We start from the raw sequence: 18,769 nt of genomic DNA on the forward strand, positions 1-18,769 counted from the left end.
TCTATGAGGTCCTCACTACTCACCAAAACCAAATCTAAAATGGCATCCCCTCTTGTTGGTTCAGCGATTAATTTTTTTTGAGGTAATTGCACGAGTTAACTGCGATTAATCGACAGTCCTAGAAAATAGTATAAACAAGTTTGTTTTTATCATTAAAATCCATTTTGTATTCTTACATAGATATTTTAAAAACTTAGATATGCTGAAATAGGTTTGGTATGAATGAGAAAATTTATTTCTGTTTAATTCTTGAAGGAATTAAAAGAAGACAATCAAGTATTGTTGGAAACAAAGACGATGTTGGAAGATCAACTAGAGGGGACCCGAGCCCGTTCTGATAAATTACACGAACTGGAAAAGGAAAATCTGCAATTAAAAGCCAAACTACATGATATGGAGATGGTAAGTATTTAAATAGAAGATGACACTCATACCTGTGTTTTTAAGAAAAAACTGTTGTGCTTTGAATTTGCATTTGAAAGTTTTAATAATGGAAGGACTTCAAGTCTCAGTGGAAGAAAAAAGTAGGGCCTGAGTAGCTTACAGTTTTCAGACACACAGACATGATGTTATTTTCTTCAGTAGCTTCAGTTCTGCATAAAGAGACATCTAATCCAAAGGGGAAGAACCTACCTAAAAGTTACACAGTATTTAATTAAGTGGACAGAGTCTGTTGAGCAGGAATATAAAACCAGTGATACCATCCTTATCTCAAAGAAGGTTTTACTTGTTATCTGGTTGAATAGTCATCCAAAATTGAATTGGTTAACATTTGGAAAGTTAAAAACCAGCAAAGTTTTCACAAAAATAGTTTGTGTTTTGACTAGCTCTAATCCAGACAATGCAATATTAAGTTAAAAAAAACCCCAAATAATGTTTGTATAACTATTATTATTTTTGGGTTTTTTTAATCTGTGATTTATCTTATTTATCTTACCAAAATACTAGTATGCCTTACCAAAATAATAAACACCCTCCTTCCCTTTACTTTGGAGCTGGGGGTGGAGGACTGGCACGGGAGTGAGTAGAGCCATTTCCACAAGCTTAATGCTAACAGAGAGTTCCTGTGTGCAGGGGAAATTTTCCATCATTTGTTTCCAGGCACTTTCAAGCCATTGTAATCAGTCCAGAAGTGGCCTTAGTAGACCGGAGAATCCATGTTAGTATTTTGTAAAATAATGGTGTGATGGGTTCGGTCACAGAGACCCTCTTGGGACTGTCACCTGATGTGCTGGAATGACCTCTGAGCTTGTTTTCCACTGCCAGCTTGGGACTCCAGAACCCTGCCTTGTTGAGCCAGACATGCTAGTCTGCTGCAACACAGACCCAGGTCTCGTCCATTCCCCCAAAGCTTCAGACTTTAACCAAAAACTGCTCAGCAAGTCACCTATCTCCAGCACCAAGACACCCAGTTCCCAATGGGATCCAAACCCCAAATAAATCTGTTTTACTCTGTATAAAGCTTATATAGGGTAAACTCATAAATTGTCTGCCCTCTATAATACTGATAGAAATGCACAGCTGTTTGCTCCCCCAGGTATTAATCACTTACTCGGGGTTAATTAATAAACAAAAGTGATTGTATTAAGTATAAAAAGTAGGATTTAAGTGGTTTCAAGTAATAACAGACAGAACAAAGTAAGTTACCAAGCAAAAGAAAATAAAACATGCAAGTCCAAGCCTAATACATTTAAGCAGCTGAATAGAGGTCAATCTCACCCTCAGAAATGTTCCAATAAGCTTCTTTCACAGACTAGACTCCTTTGTAATCTAGGCCCAATCCTTTCCCCTGGTACAGTTCTTGTTAGTTCCAGCTCAGGTGATAACTAGGGAATTTCTCATGACTGGCAGCCCCCTTTGTTCTGTTCCACCCCCTTTTATATCTTTGGTACAAGGTGGGAATCCTTTGTCTCCCTCTTAGTTCCCACCCTTCCTTCTAAATGGAAAAGCACCAGGTTTAAGATGGATTACTGTATCATGTGACATGTTCACATGTACTATGAGACTTCATTACCCACTGGCTGACACACACATACAGGAAGGCTTATAAGTAAACAGAGCCATTTACAACCAATTGTCCTAGTTAATGGGAGCCATCAAGATTTCAAGCCACCATTAATGGCCCACACTTTGCATAGTTACAATAGGACTTCAGAGTAATACTTTGTTTTTCTAGCTTCAGATACAAGAATGATACATTTATACAAATAGGATGAACACATTTATTAGATTATAAGCTTTGTAATGATACCTTACAAGAGACCTTTTGCATAAAGCATATTCCAGTTACATTATATTCACATTCCAAGCATATTTACATAAAGCATATGGAGTGCAATGTCACAAATGGCTACTGAATTTTATATTTTTGTGCATTTTGAGGCAGACTATTTTAAAGGTTCATGTTAATAATTTTTAAGGAGCGTGACATGGACAGAAAAAAAATCGAGGAACTCATGGAGGAAAATATGACTCTAGAAATGGCTCAGAAACAAAGCATGGATGAATCATTACATCTTGGGTGGGAACTTGAACAGATGAACAGAACTACTGAGCTTTCTGAAGGTAAATGAATACTTGCCGCTAGTTTAAATAGAAGTTTGGAATAGTATAGCTAAACAGGGTATCAGAGTAATACTACGAAATAATTTTGAAAATAATGATGCTTGAAGTGGCCTATTTGCATGCATAGTTATTTCTACACTCATAAGGTAAAATCATCTTCAGTAGAGCTATACAGGTTTACACCAGCTGACAATGTGACCCAATTTGTTTAATTTAGAAAACGGCATGAAAATAACTAAAAGACCTTATTTATGTAATGATTTTTGTGACATGCTGAAGAAAAATATGCCATTTTTCCATCTTCTTTGGAATCAGCTGGCTAAAATGGACATCTGTTAATGATGATAGTTCCACTTTCAATGGCCTCTGCAGGTTCCCACTTTTAAAATTAAAGCCCCTGTGCTGTGTGCCTCTTGAATCTCCCTCATCTAGTGCAGGATTCTGAGGCTGTAAAGGGGAATGGCCCAAAGATGGGCATAGTTTGACTTCTGTATTTGGGGGGTCAGCTCCAATCAGGCCAGTGGGGTTGCACATGGGAGGGCAATTTTTGTGCCTGTCCAAGGCTTGCAGTTTGGGAGGCAATGCCCTCCCCCCCAAACTACACCCAGGGGCCCAAACCATCCTTCAGTTCTTTGTGAACCTCTGAAGGTGCAATGAACTCTGTGTGTGTGAAGTGTCCTAGATGCTTCTCTTGTCATTTTTTCTTTTGCTCTGTTAGGGTTATTTTTATTTTAGTTACGTTGTAGTTAGTCAACTTTTCTTTATTTAAGAAAGAAGAAAGTGTGCCTGTCAAGCACAGGCATCATCTAGTCCCATACAGAACTGGAGGGTTGGCATAAACCTGTTGATGGTTCTGGACAGATGTGAGGTCTGCTGATCTGCCTCACCCAGAGCCTGCAAGGATCATCTGAAGCTCTAGAACAGGGGTTGGCAACTTTTGGCACGCGGCCTATCAGGGTAATTCACAAACCCCTGTTCTAGAATGTCCTATTGTGGGAATCTCTGCAGGTAAAATATTCAGAAATGCCCAAATTTCCAGGCTGGGATTCCAAGAAGGCTCCAAAATCCTCCAACTCTGGTTTCCCTAAGCTACCTTCAATATCATTGGCAGTGCTGTTAATTGGACTCATTGAGAAGGGGTCAGATCTGATGGCAGAGGAAGTTAAGTCCCAGCCAGATTGGCATCAGCATTATCCAGCCTCCTTGATGGCCTATTAAAGGCAATCAGCTATACAATTAACCCACTGAGAGATGGCAGGGGCTACACCTTATGAATTAGCAAGACATGTAGGGGCATGCTTGTGGACAGAGAACTCTAAGGCTTTTCTATGCCATGTGCTGTAAGTTTGTGTTTGGGACAAAGGGAGTATGAGCCACATGGCAAAAAAATATAAAAGGCAGCTGCATCTTCCCCAGTTTGGTCTTCAATCCTGCTTCCAACCTCTGGAAACTGAGGTTCTCTACAAACAGTTCTCTACAAACTGAAGCATTAAACAAAGGACTGAATGACCCATCCAAGCTGTGGATGTGCTCCAGAGGGACTTTCAAGCCAGAAAACTCACCACTACTGCTAAGAACCTGAATTTGGACTTTGAAGTGTTAAGTATGTATCTGACTCCTTTAACAACTCTTTTTGTTCTCTCTTTTATTCTATAATAAACCTTTAGTTTTAGATACTAAAGGATTGGCTGGCAGTGTGATATTTTGGGTAAGATCCAAACTAATTTTGATCTGGTAAAGTGGCTGGCCCTTTGTGGATCAGAAGACCATTTTGTATAGTGAGCACAGTTTTTAAATAACTTCTCACTGTACTGGACCTATGTGCTGATTGAGAACCAGAGAACTGGAATGCAATGAAGGGGGCTGTGTTATTTCCTTTTTAGCTTCTTGATAACCAATGTGGGGGATCAGGAGCACAATTTCTGACAGGTTGGTGAGTCTAACTTCAGTGTTAACCACCAGTGTTAGGAGAATCTGCTCTCCTTTTTGCAACCTGCCATGACCTTGGCATTTTCAGTGAAGGCTACCTAGGCACCCCGAGTCACAGTGGACACAGCCCAGCAACGTCTGTACTGGAGTTCCTCTCCTACAACCATCATTGACTATGATCCTAACCACCGATGTCTCCCTAATCAGTTGGAGGGCACATCTACACAAACACACAGGGCAGGGGAGATGGTCATCCACCAAATCCACCTTACACATCAACCTCCTAGAACTACGAGTGGTCCGCAATCCCTGCTGACATTTCCTGCTTCTCAAACATCATACCATAAGAGTGATGACGAACAATCTCACTGTATTACATCAACAGGCAGGGCGGACTGAGGTCCCACCCTTTATGCTCAGAGGTGATCAAATGGTGGAACTGGTATATCCAGAACAACATCTGCATTTCAGCCACATACCTCCTGGGACACCAGAACACCAGTATGGATGCACTCAGTAGGACATTCTCACACAATCACGAGTGGGAGCTGGATACATGAGCACTTAGCCCATATTCAACCGATGGGGCCATCCCACCATAGATCTCTTTGCCACTCAACACGGTGCCCGTTGCCCTCAATTCTGTTCCAGGGCAGGACTGGGGTACGGATCTCTGGAAGACGTGTTCTTCATAACCTGTAATGCACCACTCCTTTATGCCTTCCCTCCTATTCTGAATACTTCACAAAATACAGAAGGACCGAGTTCATGTCATACTAATAGCTCCAACATGGCCATGACAGATCTGATCTACTTACCTTCTACGTTGATGGTATGCTGACCAATCTCTCTCCACCTAATACAGGGGCTCCTCTCACAGGACGCAGTCTCCTTCCCAATCCACAGATGCTCCACCTCAAAGCCTGACTCTTCCATGGTTCCGGGGTCTGGAAATCACCTGCTCAGACACGGTCAAACACATACTTTTGAATAGCAGACATGACACGACCAGAGCATTTACATTCATAAGGGGACAAGATTTCACTGCTGATGTACCTCATACCAGGTTGACGCAGCACACACTTCATTGCCACTTATTCTTGACTACATACTACACCTTAAACAGTCAGGATTAGCCAATAGCTCTATTAAGGTACACTTAGCGGCAATCACTACTTTTCACTTCCCCATTGACGGCCACTCCATCTTTACACATCAGCTAACAAATTGCTTCTTGAGGAGTATTCAAAATCTCTATTCCCATATATGAGACCTGATCCCGACCTGGGAACCCAGCCTAGTCCTACGTTCTCTGACTAAGCCCCTGTTTGAAGCAATGGCAACCTGTTCTTATGTACATTTATCAATGAAAACGGCCTTTCTTGTCGCCATCACCTCTGCTAGACAGTTGGGCAAAATCTCGGCCCTCCTGGCATATCCACCATACACATCGTTTTATAAAGACAAAGTTACACTACACCCACACCCAAGATTCTTACCTAAGTTCCCAACATCTTTTCATCTCAGTCAATCGATACACCTCCCTTGCTTCTTCCCAAAGCCTCACAGTAATCAACAGGAGGCAGCTCTACACACCTTACATGTGAGGAGCACAATTAGCGTTCTACTTGGACAGGACTAAATCCTTCTGGAAATTGCCATGATTATTACTCCCCACCACCAAATAATCCAGAGGCACTGTTATATTTAAACAACACCTCTGTAAATGGAGCTCACAGTGTATACATTTGTGGTATCTATTGCTAACTTGGCAGATGGGTATGTGAGAAGCTGAAATGTTTAGACTTCAAGGACGAGCTAATTAGGCTGTAAACTCTGTAGTGAGATACTGGCCTTGGGCTGGTTCTCATCTGCCAAGTAGGCAGTAAACAGGATAATAAATCAGAAAGTTGTACAGGATGATAATTACCCTATGAAGTTGTAGCTGTGCCTGTGTGTATCTTATTAACCAATTAGCAATTGCTTGATTGCCTGCCATAATTGTATATAAGAGCATGCTGGAGAGAAATAAATGACTTTGCTACCAATCACATTGATTGTTGGGCTCTGTCCATGCCCGCCTGAGAGGCACTGCGACGCAACAAATGGTGACCCCGACGTGATTCGAATCGAATGATGATAGTGTCGGTGGCCTAGTGTCGGTGGCTTGTTCCAGGCGGAGGAGCTGCGGCGGGGAGTGCTGGAGAAGCCCCCGGGCGTCCGAAAAGAGAGGCGCACCTGAGCCCTGAGGAGAGCGGCTATAAGTCGCGGAGGAGAAGGGCAGAGCGGCTAACATGGGAACCGCTGCATCAGCGGAAGAAAAAACGGTGCATAAATATTTCAGACGCATCGCGGAACAGCAGGGAGAAACGCTCCCCTCTGATACGTTGTCCCGCCTGCTGCGGTGGGGACAGAGAAGGGAACTTTTTGTTAAGCCGAGTACAATTTTTAATAAAACTGTGTGGGAGCGGCTAGGCTCCAAGCTTTGGAAGTCGGTGGCTCAGGGCGATAAGGAAGCCTTTTCCCTGAGTCCAGTATGGAATAAGACAAAGAAGATAGTAAAAACTCTCGCGGCCAAGGCAGGAGTGCAGGCGGCCCTTTCTGAGCTTTTCCGCCCAACGCCCGAAATGCCTTCTGTGTTGCCGGTTGGAGCCAAGGAGTTTTTCGGTGGCGAGGACACGGTGATACCTTTGGCTTCCGACCTGGATAATGTTGCCCCTGTTACGGTTCCATTACCCTCCAATGTGGCCCTCGGCCCCGATATAACTAATCCTGCTACGGTCCCGCTACCCCCCGATATGCCCGAGCCTATGAAAACAGCTTTGCCGTATGCACCCCCTCCCAAGCCATGCCGTGTCCACGGGACCTGGGGTTGTCACGAATGCGGGGAAACAAAGGAGGCTCGGGTGAGACACGTGCCATCACAGGTATATCCCAATTTGACTACGCTTATTCAGTTTACCCAGTCTAATGCCTTTTATAAGCAAATGGAGCGCCGGGGTCAACAGCTGCAGGCCATTTATAACAAGTTAAATCAAATGCAAGGTCTTCCAGCTGGATCATCGCGGTCACGTCTTCCCAAAGAGGGGGAGCTGGAGAGGCTCCTCCTGACCGCCCATCCCGGGCTAGCAGGACAAGGAGACCATGGAGTCCATGCGCATCATGGGCTTCTCCCCCGAGGAGATCCACAGCATGCTGCGGATGGTGTCGGCCGTGCTGCAGTTCGGGAACATCATCTTCCGCAAGGAGCGAAACACGGACCAGGCCTCCATGCCGGACAACTCCGCCGCCCAGAAGCTCTGCCACCTGCTGGGGCTGAACATGACCGAGCTCTCCCGCGGGCGCGACTACGTGCAGAAGGCCCAGACCAAGGAGCAGGCGGATTTCGCCATCGAGGCGCTGGACAAGGAGACCTACGAGCGCCTGTTCCGCTGGCTCGTCCATCGCATCAACCGGGCCCTGGACCGCACCAAGCGCCAGGGAGCCTCCTTCATCGACTTCGGCCTCGACCCCGAGCCCTGGACGGGAAGACTTTGGAGTGCACGGCGCAGGCAGAGGCTCGTGCCGTGGCCCCGGAGGTCGTTCGGACCTACAAGCAAGTAAGTTGTTTTGGCAGGAGCCTGGAGAAGGCGTCCTACGCTGGCTGGTCTAAGCCTGGGACAATGCCGAGAAAACCGTTATGCTTCTCCGGTAGGAGCTGCAATAGCTGGGTGTTCTGACACAGGCTGCACAGATTAAAAGAAGCCAAGTAGGGAAGGAAAAAGAACAGAATGAGTTAATCAGGAGACTGACTGCTTGGACCCATGAGTCTCACTGCAAAAAGACCCCTCCACATCAGAAGACTTGGCCCACTGATGATTGGCCTATTTCCTTTTCTAGCTCTACTGTGCTTTTAAAAAACAGAAAAAAGGGACAAGGTGATGTGCTGGTTAACCTCTCCCTTGTCCGCTGGCAGCCCCCATTGTGTTATTGGATTTTTTTTTTGAAAGAAGCAAAACCACTACAGAATAATGTCCTGATAATTTCCCCCGTAGAAGCTGAACCACGACGGTGGTGGAAAAGAAGAAAAAACACTCACATTATTGACATTGCCAAAGTCCAGAAATTCCTGACTAAAAGGACATTGAGAACTGATCCTGGTGAAGAAACAAAGAATTGTACACTGGCAGGAAGAAATTTGGGACTCCTGCTGAGAAATGTGGATTTTGGGGTTTATTTTACAGGCCGCGCCCTGTGTTGTGGAAATTTTTTTTAGCATGTATTGCCCTCCCTAATTGGATTGTAACTGATATTACCCCCCCCCCCATTACTAACCCCGATTTTCTAGAGCTTAATTGTTTTTTGTTTTTAAAGTTTGAGAAGACTCAGCCAAAAGTTTGTTGAGTATTCTCAAAGGGGGGAGTTGATGGTGTTACTAGGCATAAATTTAGGTAATTTGGAAGTATGGCTTTGAATTTATGTGACCCTAGTACCTTTATGTAAAGTGTTTTTGTTAGCCTTATTTGATTTTTGTAATTTTTTGTGTTGTGTGCTGATTATTGGCAGCTGTAAGATTGCTTGATATTAGATGTAGCTTATATTATAATAGATAGGTTGAAAATAGATGTTGTAATTAAAGTTATATGCATGAGAATGTAGCCCCCACGGTGGGAAAGTACAGATAACTGTTCACAGAAGAGACCAGAAGGGTGGGGGCTAGTTAAGAAGTACACCCTCCTAGCTAAATTGATAGTGGGATAAGTTAGTGTCCATGAAAGGAACGGTTTAGCAAGAGGAAATATGGATCGGGCCCAGGCAGGCAATAGACAGAGAACTTGGAAAGGAAAAAAGGATCGGGCCCAGACGGGCAGGCAATAAATAAAGAGATTAGAAAGCTGGTTGAAAACCTTGAGGGTGTAGTGGATAGGAAAGGTAATTAAGTACAAGCGAGTAATGTTAGGCAGAGTAAAAGGTTACTTTTGTGGTTGCTAGAGGGACCAGCAGTTGAAATTCTGTAAAAATGCTAAAGAGTAAAGTTTTTGGTGTTTTTGAAATGTTTGTAAATAAATTTAGGCAAAGAAATTGGTGTGCAATTGTTTGGCCATGAATAATGTTGTTAAATTAATTGAATAATGTATACAGTGCTATGTAATTAAAATTGTATTAGGCTTTTAGGGCATTGTAAGTGATGATGCAGTAATTTTCTTGTTTTGCCTGAAATTAATAAGAGTATTTGTATATTTTAAGTAATGATTGATTGCCCAGTAGGGGTAAATTTGTTTTTGTTTTTTAGATGTTAAGAAAATTAATGCCAGTTGTATAGCATTTACATACCATGCATTTACTATAGAGTTAAAATTTATGTTTTGTGTTCTATGTTTTGTCTTGTGGTGTTTGTTTTCTGGCCAGAATTATTGTTGTTGTTGTTTTAGGGAAGATTTTTATGTGGTTATGGTGTGTTTTCTCTAGGACCCCCCCCCCCTCAGTGTCAGTTTGATCACCTGACATATGAGGGATGAATTGGTAATAGAAATTTGTCACAGTTTGGTGTGCAATAGAGTTGGGGGGAACCCTGCAGAATTTACACCATTTATTTGTTTTATTTTTGGTGTTTTATGTTTTGTTTTGTTTGGTGTTGTTGGTGTTATGTGTTAAGAATTGCATGGTTATAGGTGGGCCCTATAGAATAAGGCAATATTATTTGGTTTTGTTTTTGTTTTGTTTAATTGGTTACTGTTATTATTTTTTATGCCCCTTTTTGTATATTTTGGAATAGAGGGGGAGATGTGGATGTGGGGTTGCATTTTCCCTATGCTGCTTTGGTGGAAAGTTACAGTAGTGTGGTCACAAGAACAGAGGGATGCTGTGTATTTTTGCTGCTTGCCTTTTGTATTTTTGCTATTTGTGTGGCCGCCGTTGCTGTTGTGTGGCACGCACATTGGCAGGACCCTCCTGGCCCCTTGGGCCACTTGAGTTACCTGGAGGAGGGATGTAATAGGTAAAAGTAGGGCACTGCGGAAGATATTGTTACGGTTTAGTTAGGCAGCTGGTGTTTTAATTTGCCTTTTTGTTTTGGCTTGTGTAGATTTTAGTGTTGATTTTATGAGTTGGGAATGTTTTTGCTATTGTCCTTCCTTGCTTTGATTTTGAGTAAAGGGGGGAGATGTGGTATCTATTGCTAACTTGGCAGATGGGTATGTGAGAAGCTGAAATGTTTAGACTTCAAGGACGAGCTAATTAGGCTGTAAACTCTGTAGTGAGATACTGGCCTTGGGCTGGTTCTCATCTGCCAAGTAGGCAGTAAACAGGATAATAAATCAGAAAGTTGTACAGGATGATAATTACCCTATGAAGTTGTAGCTGTGCCTGTGTGTATCTTATTAACCAATTAGCAATTGCTTGATTGCCTGCCATAATTGTATATAAGAGCATGCTGGAGAGAAATAAATGACTTTGCTACCAATCACATTGATTGTTGGGCTCTGTCCATGCCCGCCTGAGAGGCACTGCGACGCAACATACATTTATCTTACAAACTCCATGATAGACAACCTCCTACCTCAGAACACATTCCACATGATCGTTATCTTCCATGATTGCTTTCTTAATAATGTCTCCATTTATGACATTTGTAAGACTGTCACATGGACATCGACAGACACTTTAGCCCAGCACTGTGCTATTATGCACAATGCCATAGCAGATACTCTCCTTGGACATGCTGTCCTATCCTCAGGAGTACACGTCACCCTGAAACCCCAGCCTTCCAACTAGGGGCACTGCTTTATTGTCATCTACAGAGGAGCACCCAAAGGGACATCACTCAAAGATTAGAGGGTTACTCTCCCTGTGCAGTAATTGAGGTTCTTTGAGATGTGTGTCCCTATGGGTGCTCCACTACCTGCCCTCCTCCCCTGTGCTTCGGAGCCAAAAATATGAGCTCTGCAGCAGAGAAGGAACTGGGGGTGGTCGGACTGTACAGCACTTTACATTCAGCACACAGCGCAAGAGAGGGGAGATGTGCATGTGCGGTCAGACAGGCCCTGCTGGTGAAGATCTCCGAGCCCAGGTGCAGGTGGCGTTGCCGCACCTACAGTGGAGCACCTATAGGGGGACATATCTTGAAGAACCTCAGTTATTGCAGAGGGTGACTAACCCTCTCTTTTCAATCTTTTTGGTACTGACTTCCTTCCTTCCTAAACTGTGCCAGAGAGATCTCAGGGACTGGTGCCTGACCCACGGTTGCAGAGCCTTAAGGATGGTCGCATCACGATACGTTCTCTGGGCATGCACACCCCGGTGACCCAGAGGAGGTCCTTCCGGCCCCAGCCATACCGCCCTTACAACCAGCCCAGGCCGCAACCAGACAACAGGCGTCGTGGCAGGGTGAATCGGCGTAGGCAGTCGGGCAACCAGGGGAACCAACCCCAGCTGCCCCCGAAACCTGCTTCGGGGTCGAAGCAGAACTTTTGATGGGACGCCCGAGGACAGCCCACCAGTTTCGTTACCGGATCCTTCCCCGTTATTTTCCAACCATTTCTCCCAATTCCTGCCGGCTTGGTCCCAGATAACATCCGACAGCTGGGTACTTCGCACGGTGGAATCTGGTTACCACCTCCAATTTGTTTCGCCCCCTCCCTCTCACCCACCCTACCCGTCCCTCTTCAGGGACCCCTCTCACGAGCAATTCCTCTTGCAAGAGGTCGAGACTCTGTTGAGCTTGGGTACCATAGAGGAGGTGCCAGAAGGCATGAGGGGCAGGGGTTTTTACTCCCGCTATTTCCTAATCCCCAAGGCGAAGGGAGGTCTGCGTCCAATCCTAGACCTCTGAGAGCTCAACAGGTTTCTGGTGAAGCTCAAGTTCCGCATGGTGACCCTGGGGACCATTATCCCCTCCCTGGATCCGGGAGACTGGTTTGCCGCCCTCGATATGAAGGACGCATACTTCCATATCGCTATTTATCCTCCTCATCGACGATACCTTCGTTTTGTCGTCAACCACCAGCACTACCAATTCACGGTGCTCCCCTTCGGCCTCTCCACGGCTCCGAGGGTCTTCACCAAGTGTATGGCGGTGGTCGCCGCAGCCCTCCGCCGTTGTCGAATACATGTCTACCCGTATCTCGACGACTGGCTGGTCCGCGGAACGTCCCAGCAGCTCGTAACACAGCACATGTCCATGGTCACAGGCCTTTTTCACAAGCTAGGCCTCCTGATTAACACCGAGAAGTCTACCTTGACTCCAACACAGAGGATAGAATTCATCAGCGCGGTCCTGGACTCCAGTCTGGCCAGAGCCTGCCTCCCTCTGCTTCGGTTCTAGTCCATGGCTTCCATCATTCGAAGCCTGCAGTCCTTTCCGATAATGACGGTGCGCACCTGCCTCAGCCTCCTAGGCCACATGGCATCGTGCACTTTCGTGACCCTGTATGCGAAGCTCCGGCTTCGCACCTTTCAGACTTGGCTCGCGTCCGTATACCGCCCGCACAGGGACTCTATAGACACGGTGGTCACGATCCCGCGGTCAGCCCTCGACTCTCTCAACTGGTGGTTGGACCCAGGGGTGGTGTGTGCCGGAGTCCCATTCCGCCCTCCCCACCCCTCCATCACGCTGACCACAGACGCCTCGGCCATGGGGTGGGGTGCGTACCTCGACAGCCTGCACACCCAGGCCCGCTGGTCACCCCACGAGCTGACCCTGCATATCAACATCAGGGAACTGAGAGTGGTTCGCTTGGCGTGCCAGACTTTTCGCTCCCACCTCCAGGGCCGCTGCGTGTCTGTCTTCACAGACAACACGACAACGATGTTCTACATCAACAAGCAGGGCGGGGCACGTTCCTCCCTGCTTTGCACGGAAGCGATGCAACTGTGGGACTTTTGTATAGCCCACTCCATACATTTAGTAGCATCATTTCTCCCGGGAGCACAGAACACGCTGGCAGACCGTCTCAGCAGATCGTTCCTCTCCCACGAGTGTCGATTCATCCCAATGTTGTACACACAGTTTTCCAGCGGTGGGGCTTTCCCCAAATAGACCTATTTGCCTCCAGAGAGAACAGGAAATGCCACCGGTTCTGCTCTTACCAGGGACGCTCCCTCGGCTCCCTCTTGGACGCTTTTCTCCTCCCGTGGACGGATCACCTGCTGTATGCCTTCCCTCCGTTCCCCCTCAAACACAGTGTGCTGCTCAAGCTCTGGAGGGACAGGGCCCACCTCATTCTCATTGCTCTGGCGTGGCCGAGACAGCACTGGTACACCCTGCTGTTCGACCTCTCAGTGGCGAATCCCATTCCCCTTCCGTTATGGCCGGACCTCATAACGCAGGACTTCGGCAGGCTTCGCCACCCGGACCTGCAGTCCCTCCACCTTACAGCTTGGCTCCTGCGTGGCTGACCCGAGCGGAGCGTGACTGTTCTACTGCAGTGCAGCAGGTGCTGCTGGAAAGCAGGAAACCTTCCACTCGGTTGACTTACCTCGCCAAGTGGAAACGTTTCGCACACTGGTGCGGTCAGCAAGATCTCAATCCTCTCCTGGTGCCTATTCCCAAGATATTGGATTATCTCTGGTCCCTCAAGGAGCAAGGCCTCGCGGTCTCCTCCTTGAAGGTGCACCTGGCGGCTATTTCCACCTTTAGGCCCAGCATAGGGGAACGTTCCATTTTCTCGAATCAAATGGTTTCCCACTTCCTTAAGGGGCTCGAACGCTTGTACCCACAGGTGCGGTGCCCATCACCTACCTGGGATTTGAACTTGGTCTTAGCAAAGCTTATGGGAGCCCCCTTTGAGCCCTTGGCCACGTGTTCACTTCTCTATTTGTCCTGGAAAACAGCCTTCCTCGTCGCTATTACTTCAGCGAGATGAGTCTCTGAGCTTCGTGCCCTAATGGCTGACCCGCCGTATACCATCTTCCACAAGGACAAAGTGCAGCTTCGGCCACACCCCGCCTTCCTTCCTAAGGTGGTGTCTGCCTTTCATGTGAACCAGGACATCTTCCTCCCGGTTTTCTTCCCTAAACCGCACGCATCACGCCAGGAACAACAGCTTCATAGCCTGGACGTTCGTAGGGCCCTCGCTTTCTATATAGAGCGAACGAAGCCCTTCCAGCGTTTGCCCCAGCTCTTCGTGGCGGTAGCAGATCGCGTGAAGGGCATGTCAGTCTCTTCTCAGCTAATCTCGTCCTGGGTGACATCGTGTATCAGGACATGCTACGAGCTTGCTCACGTTCCGGCTAGCCATCTCACCGCTCACTCTACAAGAGCACAAGCCTCTTCTGCCGCCTTCCTGGCCCATGTCCCCATTCAGGACATCTGTTGGGCGGCGACCTGGTCTTCCGTTCACACCTTTGCTTCCCACTACGCATTGGTGCAACAATCCAGAGACGATGCAGCCTTTGGCTCAGCAGTCTTGCATTCGGCCACGTCTCACTCCGACCCCACCGCCTAGGTAAGGCTTGGGAATCACCTAACTGGAATGCATATGAGCAATCACTCGAAGAAGAAAAGACGGTTACTCACTGTTGTAACTGTTGTTCTTCGAGATGTGTTGCTCATATCCATTCCAGACCCGCCCTCCTTCCCCACTGTCGGAGTAGCCGGCAAGAAGGAACTGAGGAGCGGACGGGTCAGCAGGGGTATATATCTAGCGCTATAGCGACGCCACTCCAGCCGACCCGCCGAGTGTTGCTAGGGTAAAAATCTTCTGACGAGCGTGCATGCGGCGCGCGCACACCTAACTGGAATGGATATGAGCAACACATCTCGAAGAACAACAGTTACAACGGTGAGTAACAATGAGCCAATGAGCGCAATAGACAGCACTTAAGAACAAGGAGGCAAAGAAGTTTACAGATTCACTGCCAAAGGAGCCCAAGAAGGAATTCCTGGCTATCCTCGATGAGGGCAGAGTTGTGGGCCAGGGCAGCCCTCCAAGCGGCCTCAGATGCATCAAGACTCTGTGGCCTGGGCCATGGCTTCAGCCTTTTTCTTTGAGGCAGATGTCCTGGTTGCAGTCATCGGGCCTATTGATGGAGGTTCAACAATCCATCCAGAGCCTCCCATTTGATGGCCTGGCACTGATTTGGGAGCAAACAGGCTACCTTGCACTCCCTGGGCCTTTACACGCCAGGGCCAACGAGGAAGCGGTATAAACCACAACAGCCCCACCGGTTTGGGAGCCAACCTCGGTCAGACCCCTTCCACAAGAAGGGCAAGGACTATAAGCACCGACAAGGCCATCAGCCGGCACTCTCAGTTCACTCAAGCTCCACCTGTAACTAATCGGGTAACAAGCAGGCATTTTGAGGGTGCGCTCAAGAGTGACCTTCTATTCGGTGTCCTGGATCCTGCTCCCATGTTGTTTTCCAACCATTTGTCCCCCTTCCTCCCTGCCTGGGCCTCTATAACATTGGTCCAATGGGTCCTCAGCACAGTAGCAGGGGGATATACCCTCCAGTTTATTTCTATCCACCCCTCCAGCCCTCCCTTCCTGTCCCTCTTCAGGGACCCTTCTCATGAGCATCTGCTCGCTCAGGAGGTGCAGGGCGTTCTGTGAGTGGCAGCCATGGAGGCAGTCCCTCTGCACTTGAGGGGGAAAGCGTTTTATTCACGCTTTTTTTTTTCCCCCAAAAACCAAGGGGGGGTCTATTACCCATCCTCGACCTGCGAAACATCAACAAGTATCTCAAGAAGTTGAAGGTCCTTCCCTGGATCCGGGAGACTGGTATGCTGCCCTCGATCTGAAAGACGCTTACTTTCACATATCAATATTTCACGGACACAGACTGTTCCTACATTTCGTAGTTGAGACTACACACTGCCAATTCGCAGTGCTCCCTTTTGGCCTCGCAACGACACCATGGCTGTTTACGAAATACATGTCAGTGGTGGTGGCGGCCTACCTCAGAGGTTGGGTATCCAGATTTACCTGTACCTTGATGACTGGCTCATCAAGGGCCGCTCCAGGGTCCAGGTCCAGCGCAGCATCGAGATGTTGCAAGCCATTTGTTAAGCTCTGGGCCTGTTGATAAACAAAAATCAGTGTTAATCCTGGTCCAACTGATAGTTTATCAGAGCAGTACTTGACTCTCTCCAAGCCAGAGCATTCCTGCCAGAGGCCAGGTTCAGGGCAAAATCAGATCTGATTGCTAGCATCACTGCTCATCTGCTCACCACTATCTGGGTCTGTCTCAGACTATTGGTGCACATGGCAGCATGCACATATGTACTATGACATGTGAGACTTAGGCTGCATCCCCTCCAGATGTGGCTGGTGTTGGTCTACTCCCTGGCCAGACATCACCCAGACAAGGTCACTATGATCTCTCTGCAAGTGCTTACCTCTACAGTGGTGGTCTGACCCAATTCTGATGTTGGAAGGTGTGCCGTTTGCGAGCCCGCAACCCACGATCTCCCTAATTTCAAATGTGTCCAACCTCAATTGGGGAGACATCTCAGTATGCTGCAGACTGAAGGGTTATGGTCTCAAAAGGAACTCACATTGCATATAAACATCAGGGATCTCAGAGCCATCCACCTGGGTTGTGGTGTCTTCCTTCTCCAATTCTCAGGCCAGGTGGTGAAAGACGAACAACACGGCCTCCATGTTCTGTGTCAACAGGCAGGGGGGAGCTCGATCATCAGCCCTGTGCTGGGAGTTCTGCATCCAGCATGCAATCCACCTGGAAGCCTCACACCTCCCCGGTGTCCAGAACACGCTGACGGATCATCTTAGCAAGTCCTTCTTCTCTCACCACAAGTGGTCTCTTCTCTCGGAGGTTGTCAGAATGCTCTTCCAGAAGTTGGGTGCTCCCCAAGTGGACCTGTTCGCCACCAGACAGAACAGAAACTGTCATCAGTTTTGTACTCTCCAAAGCCTCGGTAGAGGCTCATTATCCGATGCCTTTCTCCTGTCTTGCTCGGGCACCTGATGTACGCCTTCCCACCAATTCTGCTCATCAGCAAAGTGCTCTCAAAAATCAAGAGGGACAAGGAACAGGTCATTATGATCGCCCTGTCATGGCCTCGCCAGCATTGGTTCGGCATGCTCATGGACCTGGCTGTTGCAGCTCCATGGCCACTTCCCAGCCACCCGGACCTACTCTCACAGGATCACGGTCAACTCCTGTACCCGAACCTCGCCTCTCTCCATCTCACAGCTTGGATGCTGCGTGGCTGAATCCAGAGGAACAATCCTGCTCTAGTCACGTAAAGCAGGTTCTCTTGGAGAGCAGAAAGCCCTCCACCAGAGCAACATATCTGGCGAAGTGGAAGCGTTTCTTCTTCTGGGCGTCAGAGTGGAATATCTCCCCAACCCAGTTGTCTCTGCCGTTCATTCTGGATTACTTGCTTCACTTAAAGCACCAGGGTCTCACCTTCTCTTCGATCAAGGTGCACCTGGCTGCCATATCGGCCTTCCATCCTTGTATCCAGGGTAGATTGGTGTTCTTGCATGAGATGTCGATCAGGTTCCTGAAGGACCTTAAAAGACTCTTTCAACTGGTCTGGGACCCAGTTCCCCAGTGGGACCTCAGCCTGGTCCTCTCCAGGCTCACAAATCCTCTCTTTGAGCCTATGGCTTCTTGTTCCCTTTCCCACTTGTTGTGGAAGGTCGCATTCCTTGTACCTATTACCTCAGCGAGATGTTCCTCTGAAATTAAAGCCCTCAATTTGGAGCCCCCATACACAGTATTTTACAAGGACAACTGTGACCCCATCCGGCCTTCCTGCCAAAGGTGGTGTCACATTTCCATGTCAACCAGGATATCTTATATATGGCAGATAAAGTGCCCATCTTTAAAAAAGGGAAGAAGAATCATCCATGGAACTACAGACCAGTCAGCCTCACCTCAGTCCCTGTGTCCTCAAGAAATCCATTTTGAAACACTTGGAGGAGAGGAAAGTGATCAGGAACAGTCGTCATGGATTCACCCAAGGCGAGTCATGCCTGACCATCCTGATTGTCTTCTATGATGAGATAATTGGCTCTGTGGATACCTGGAAAGCAGTGGACGTGATATACCTTGACTTTAGCAACGCTTTTGATACAGCCTTCCACAGTATTCCTGCCAGCAAGGTGAAGAAATATGGATTGGATGAATGAACTATCAGGTGGATAGAAAGCTGGCTGGATGGTCGGGCTCAATGGGTAATGATCAACTGCTCGATTTGTGGTTGGCAGCTGGTATCAAGCAGAATGTCCCGGGGTCAGTCCTGGGGCCAGTTTTGGTCAACATCTTCATTAATGATCTGGATGATGGGATGGATTGCACCCTCAGCAAGTTCGCAGGTGACAGTAAG

General features: G+C 47.4%; 1 protein-coding gene across 16 annotated transcripts in view; it reads left to right on the forward strand.

Annotated features, from left to right (window-relative positions):
• CCDC88A (coiled-coil domain containing 88A) overlaps positions 1 to 18,769 on the forward strand; it is a 374,196-nt gene that overhangs the window by 241,111 nt on the left and 114,316 nt on the right. For all 16 annotated transcript variants that reach the window (XM_039529475.1, XM_039529472.1, XM_039529474.1 and 13 more), the window contains 2 exons: positions 256 to 402; positions 2,421 to 2,565. In XM_039529475.1, coding sequence (XP_039385409.1) covers positions 256 to 402; positions 2,421 to 2,565 — 292 coding nt within the window. The remainder of the gene's footprint in view (positions 1 to 255; positions 403 to 2,420; positions 2,566 to 18,769) is intronic.

Source organism: Mauremys reevesii, linkage group 3 (genome assembly GCF_016161935.1).
Source record: "Mauremys reevesii isolate NIE-2019 linkage group 3, ASM1616193v1, whole genome shotgun sequence".
In the NCBI taxonomy this organism is placed as follows: Eukaryota; Metazoa; Chordata; order Testudines; family Geoemydidae; genus Mauremys; species Mauremys reevesii.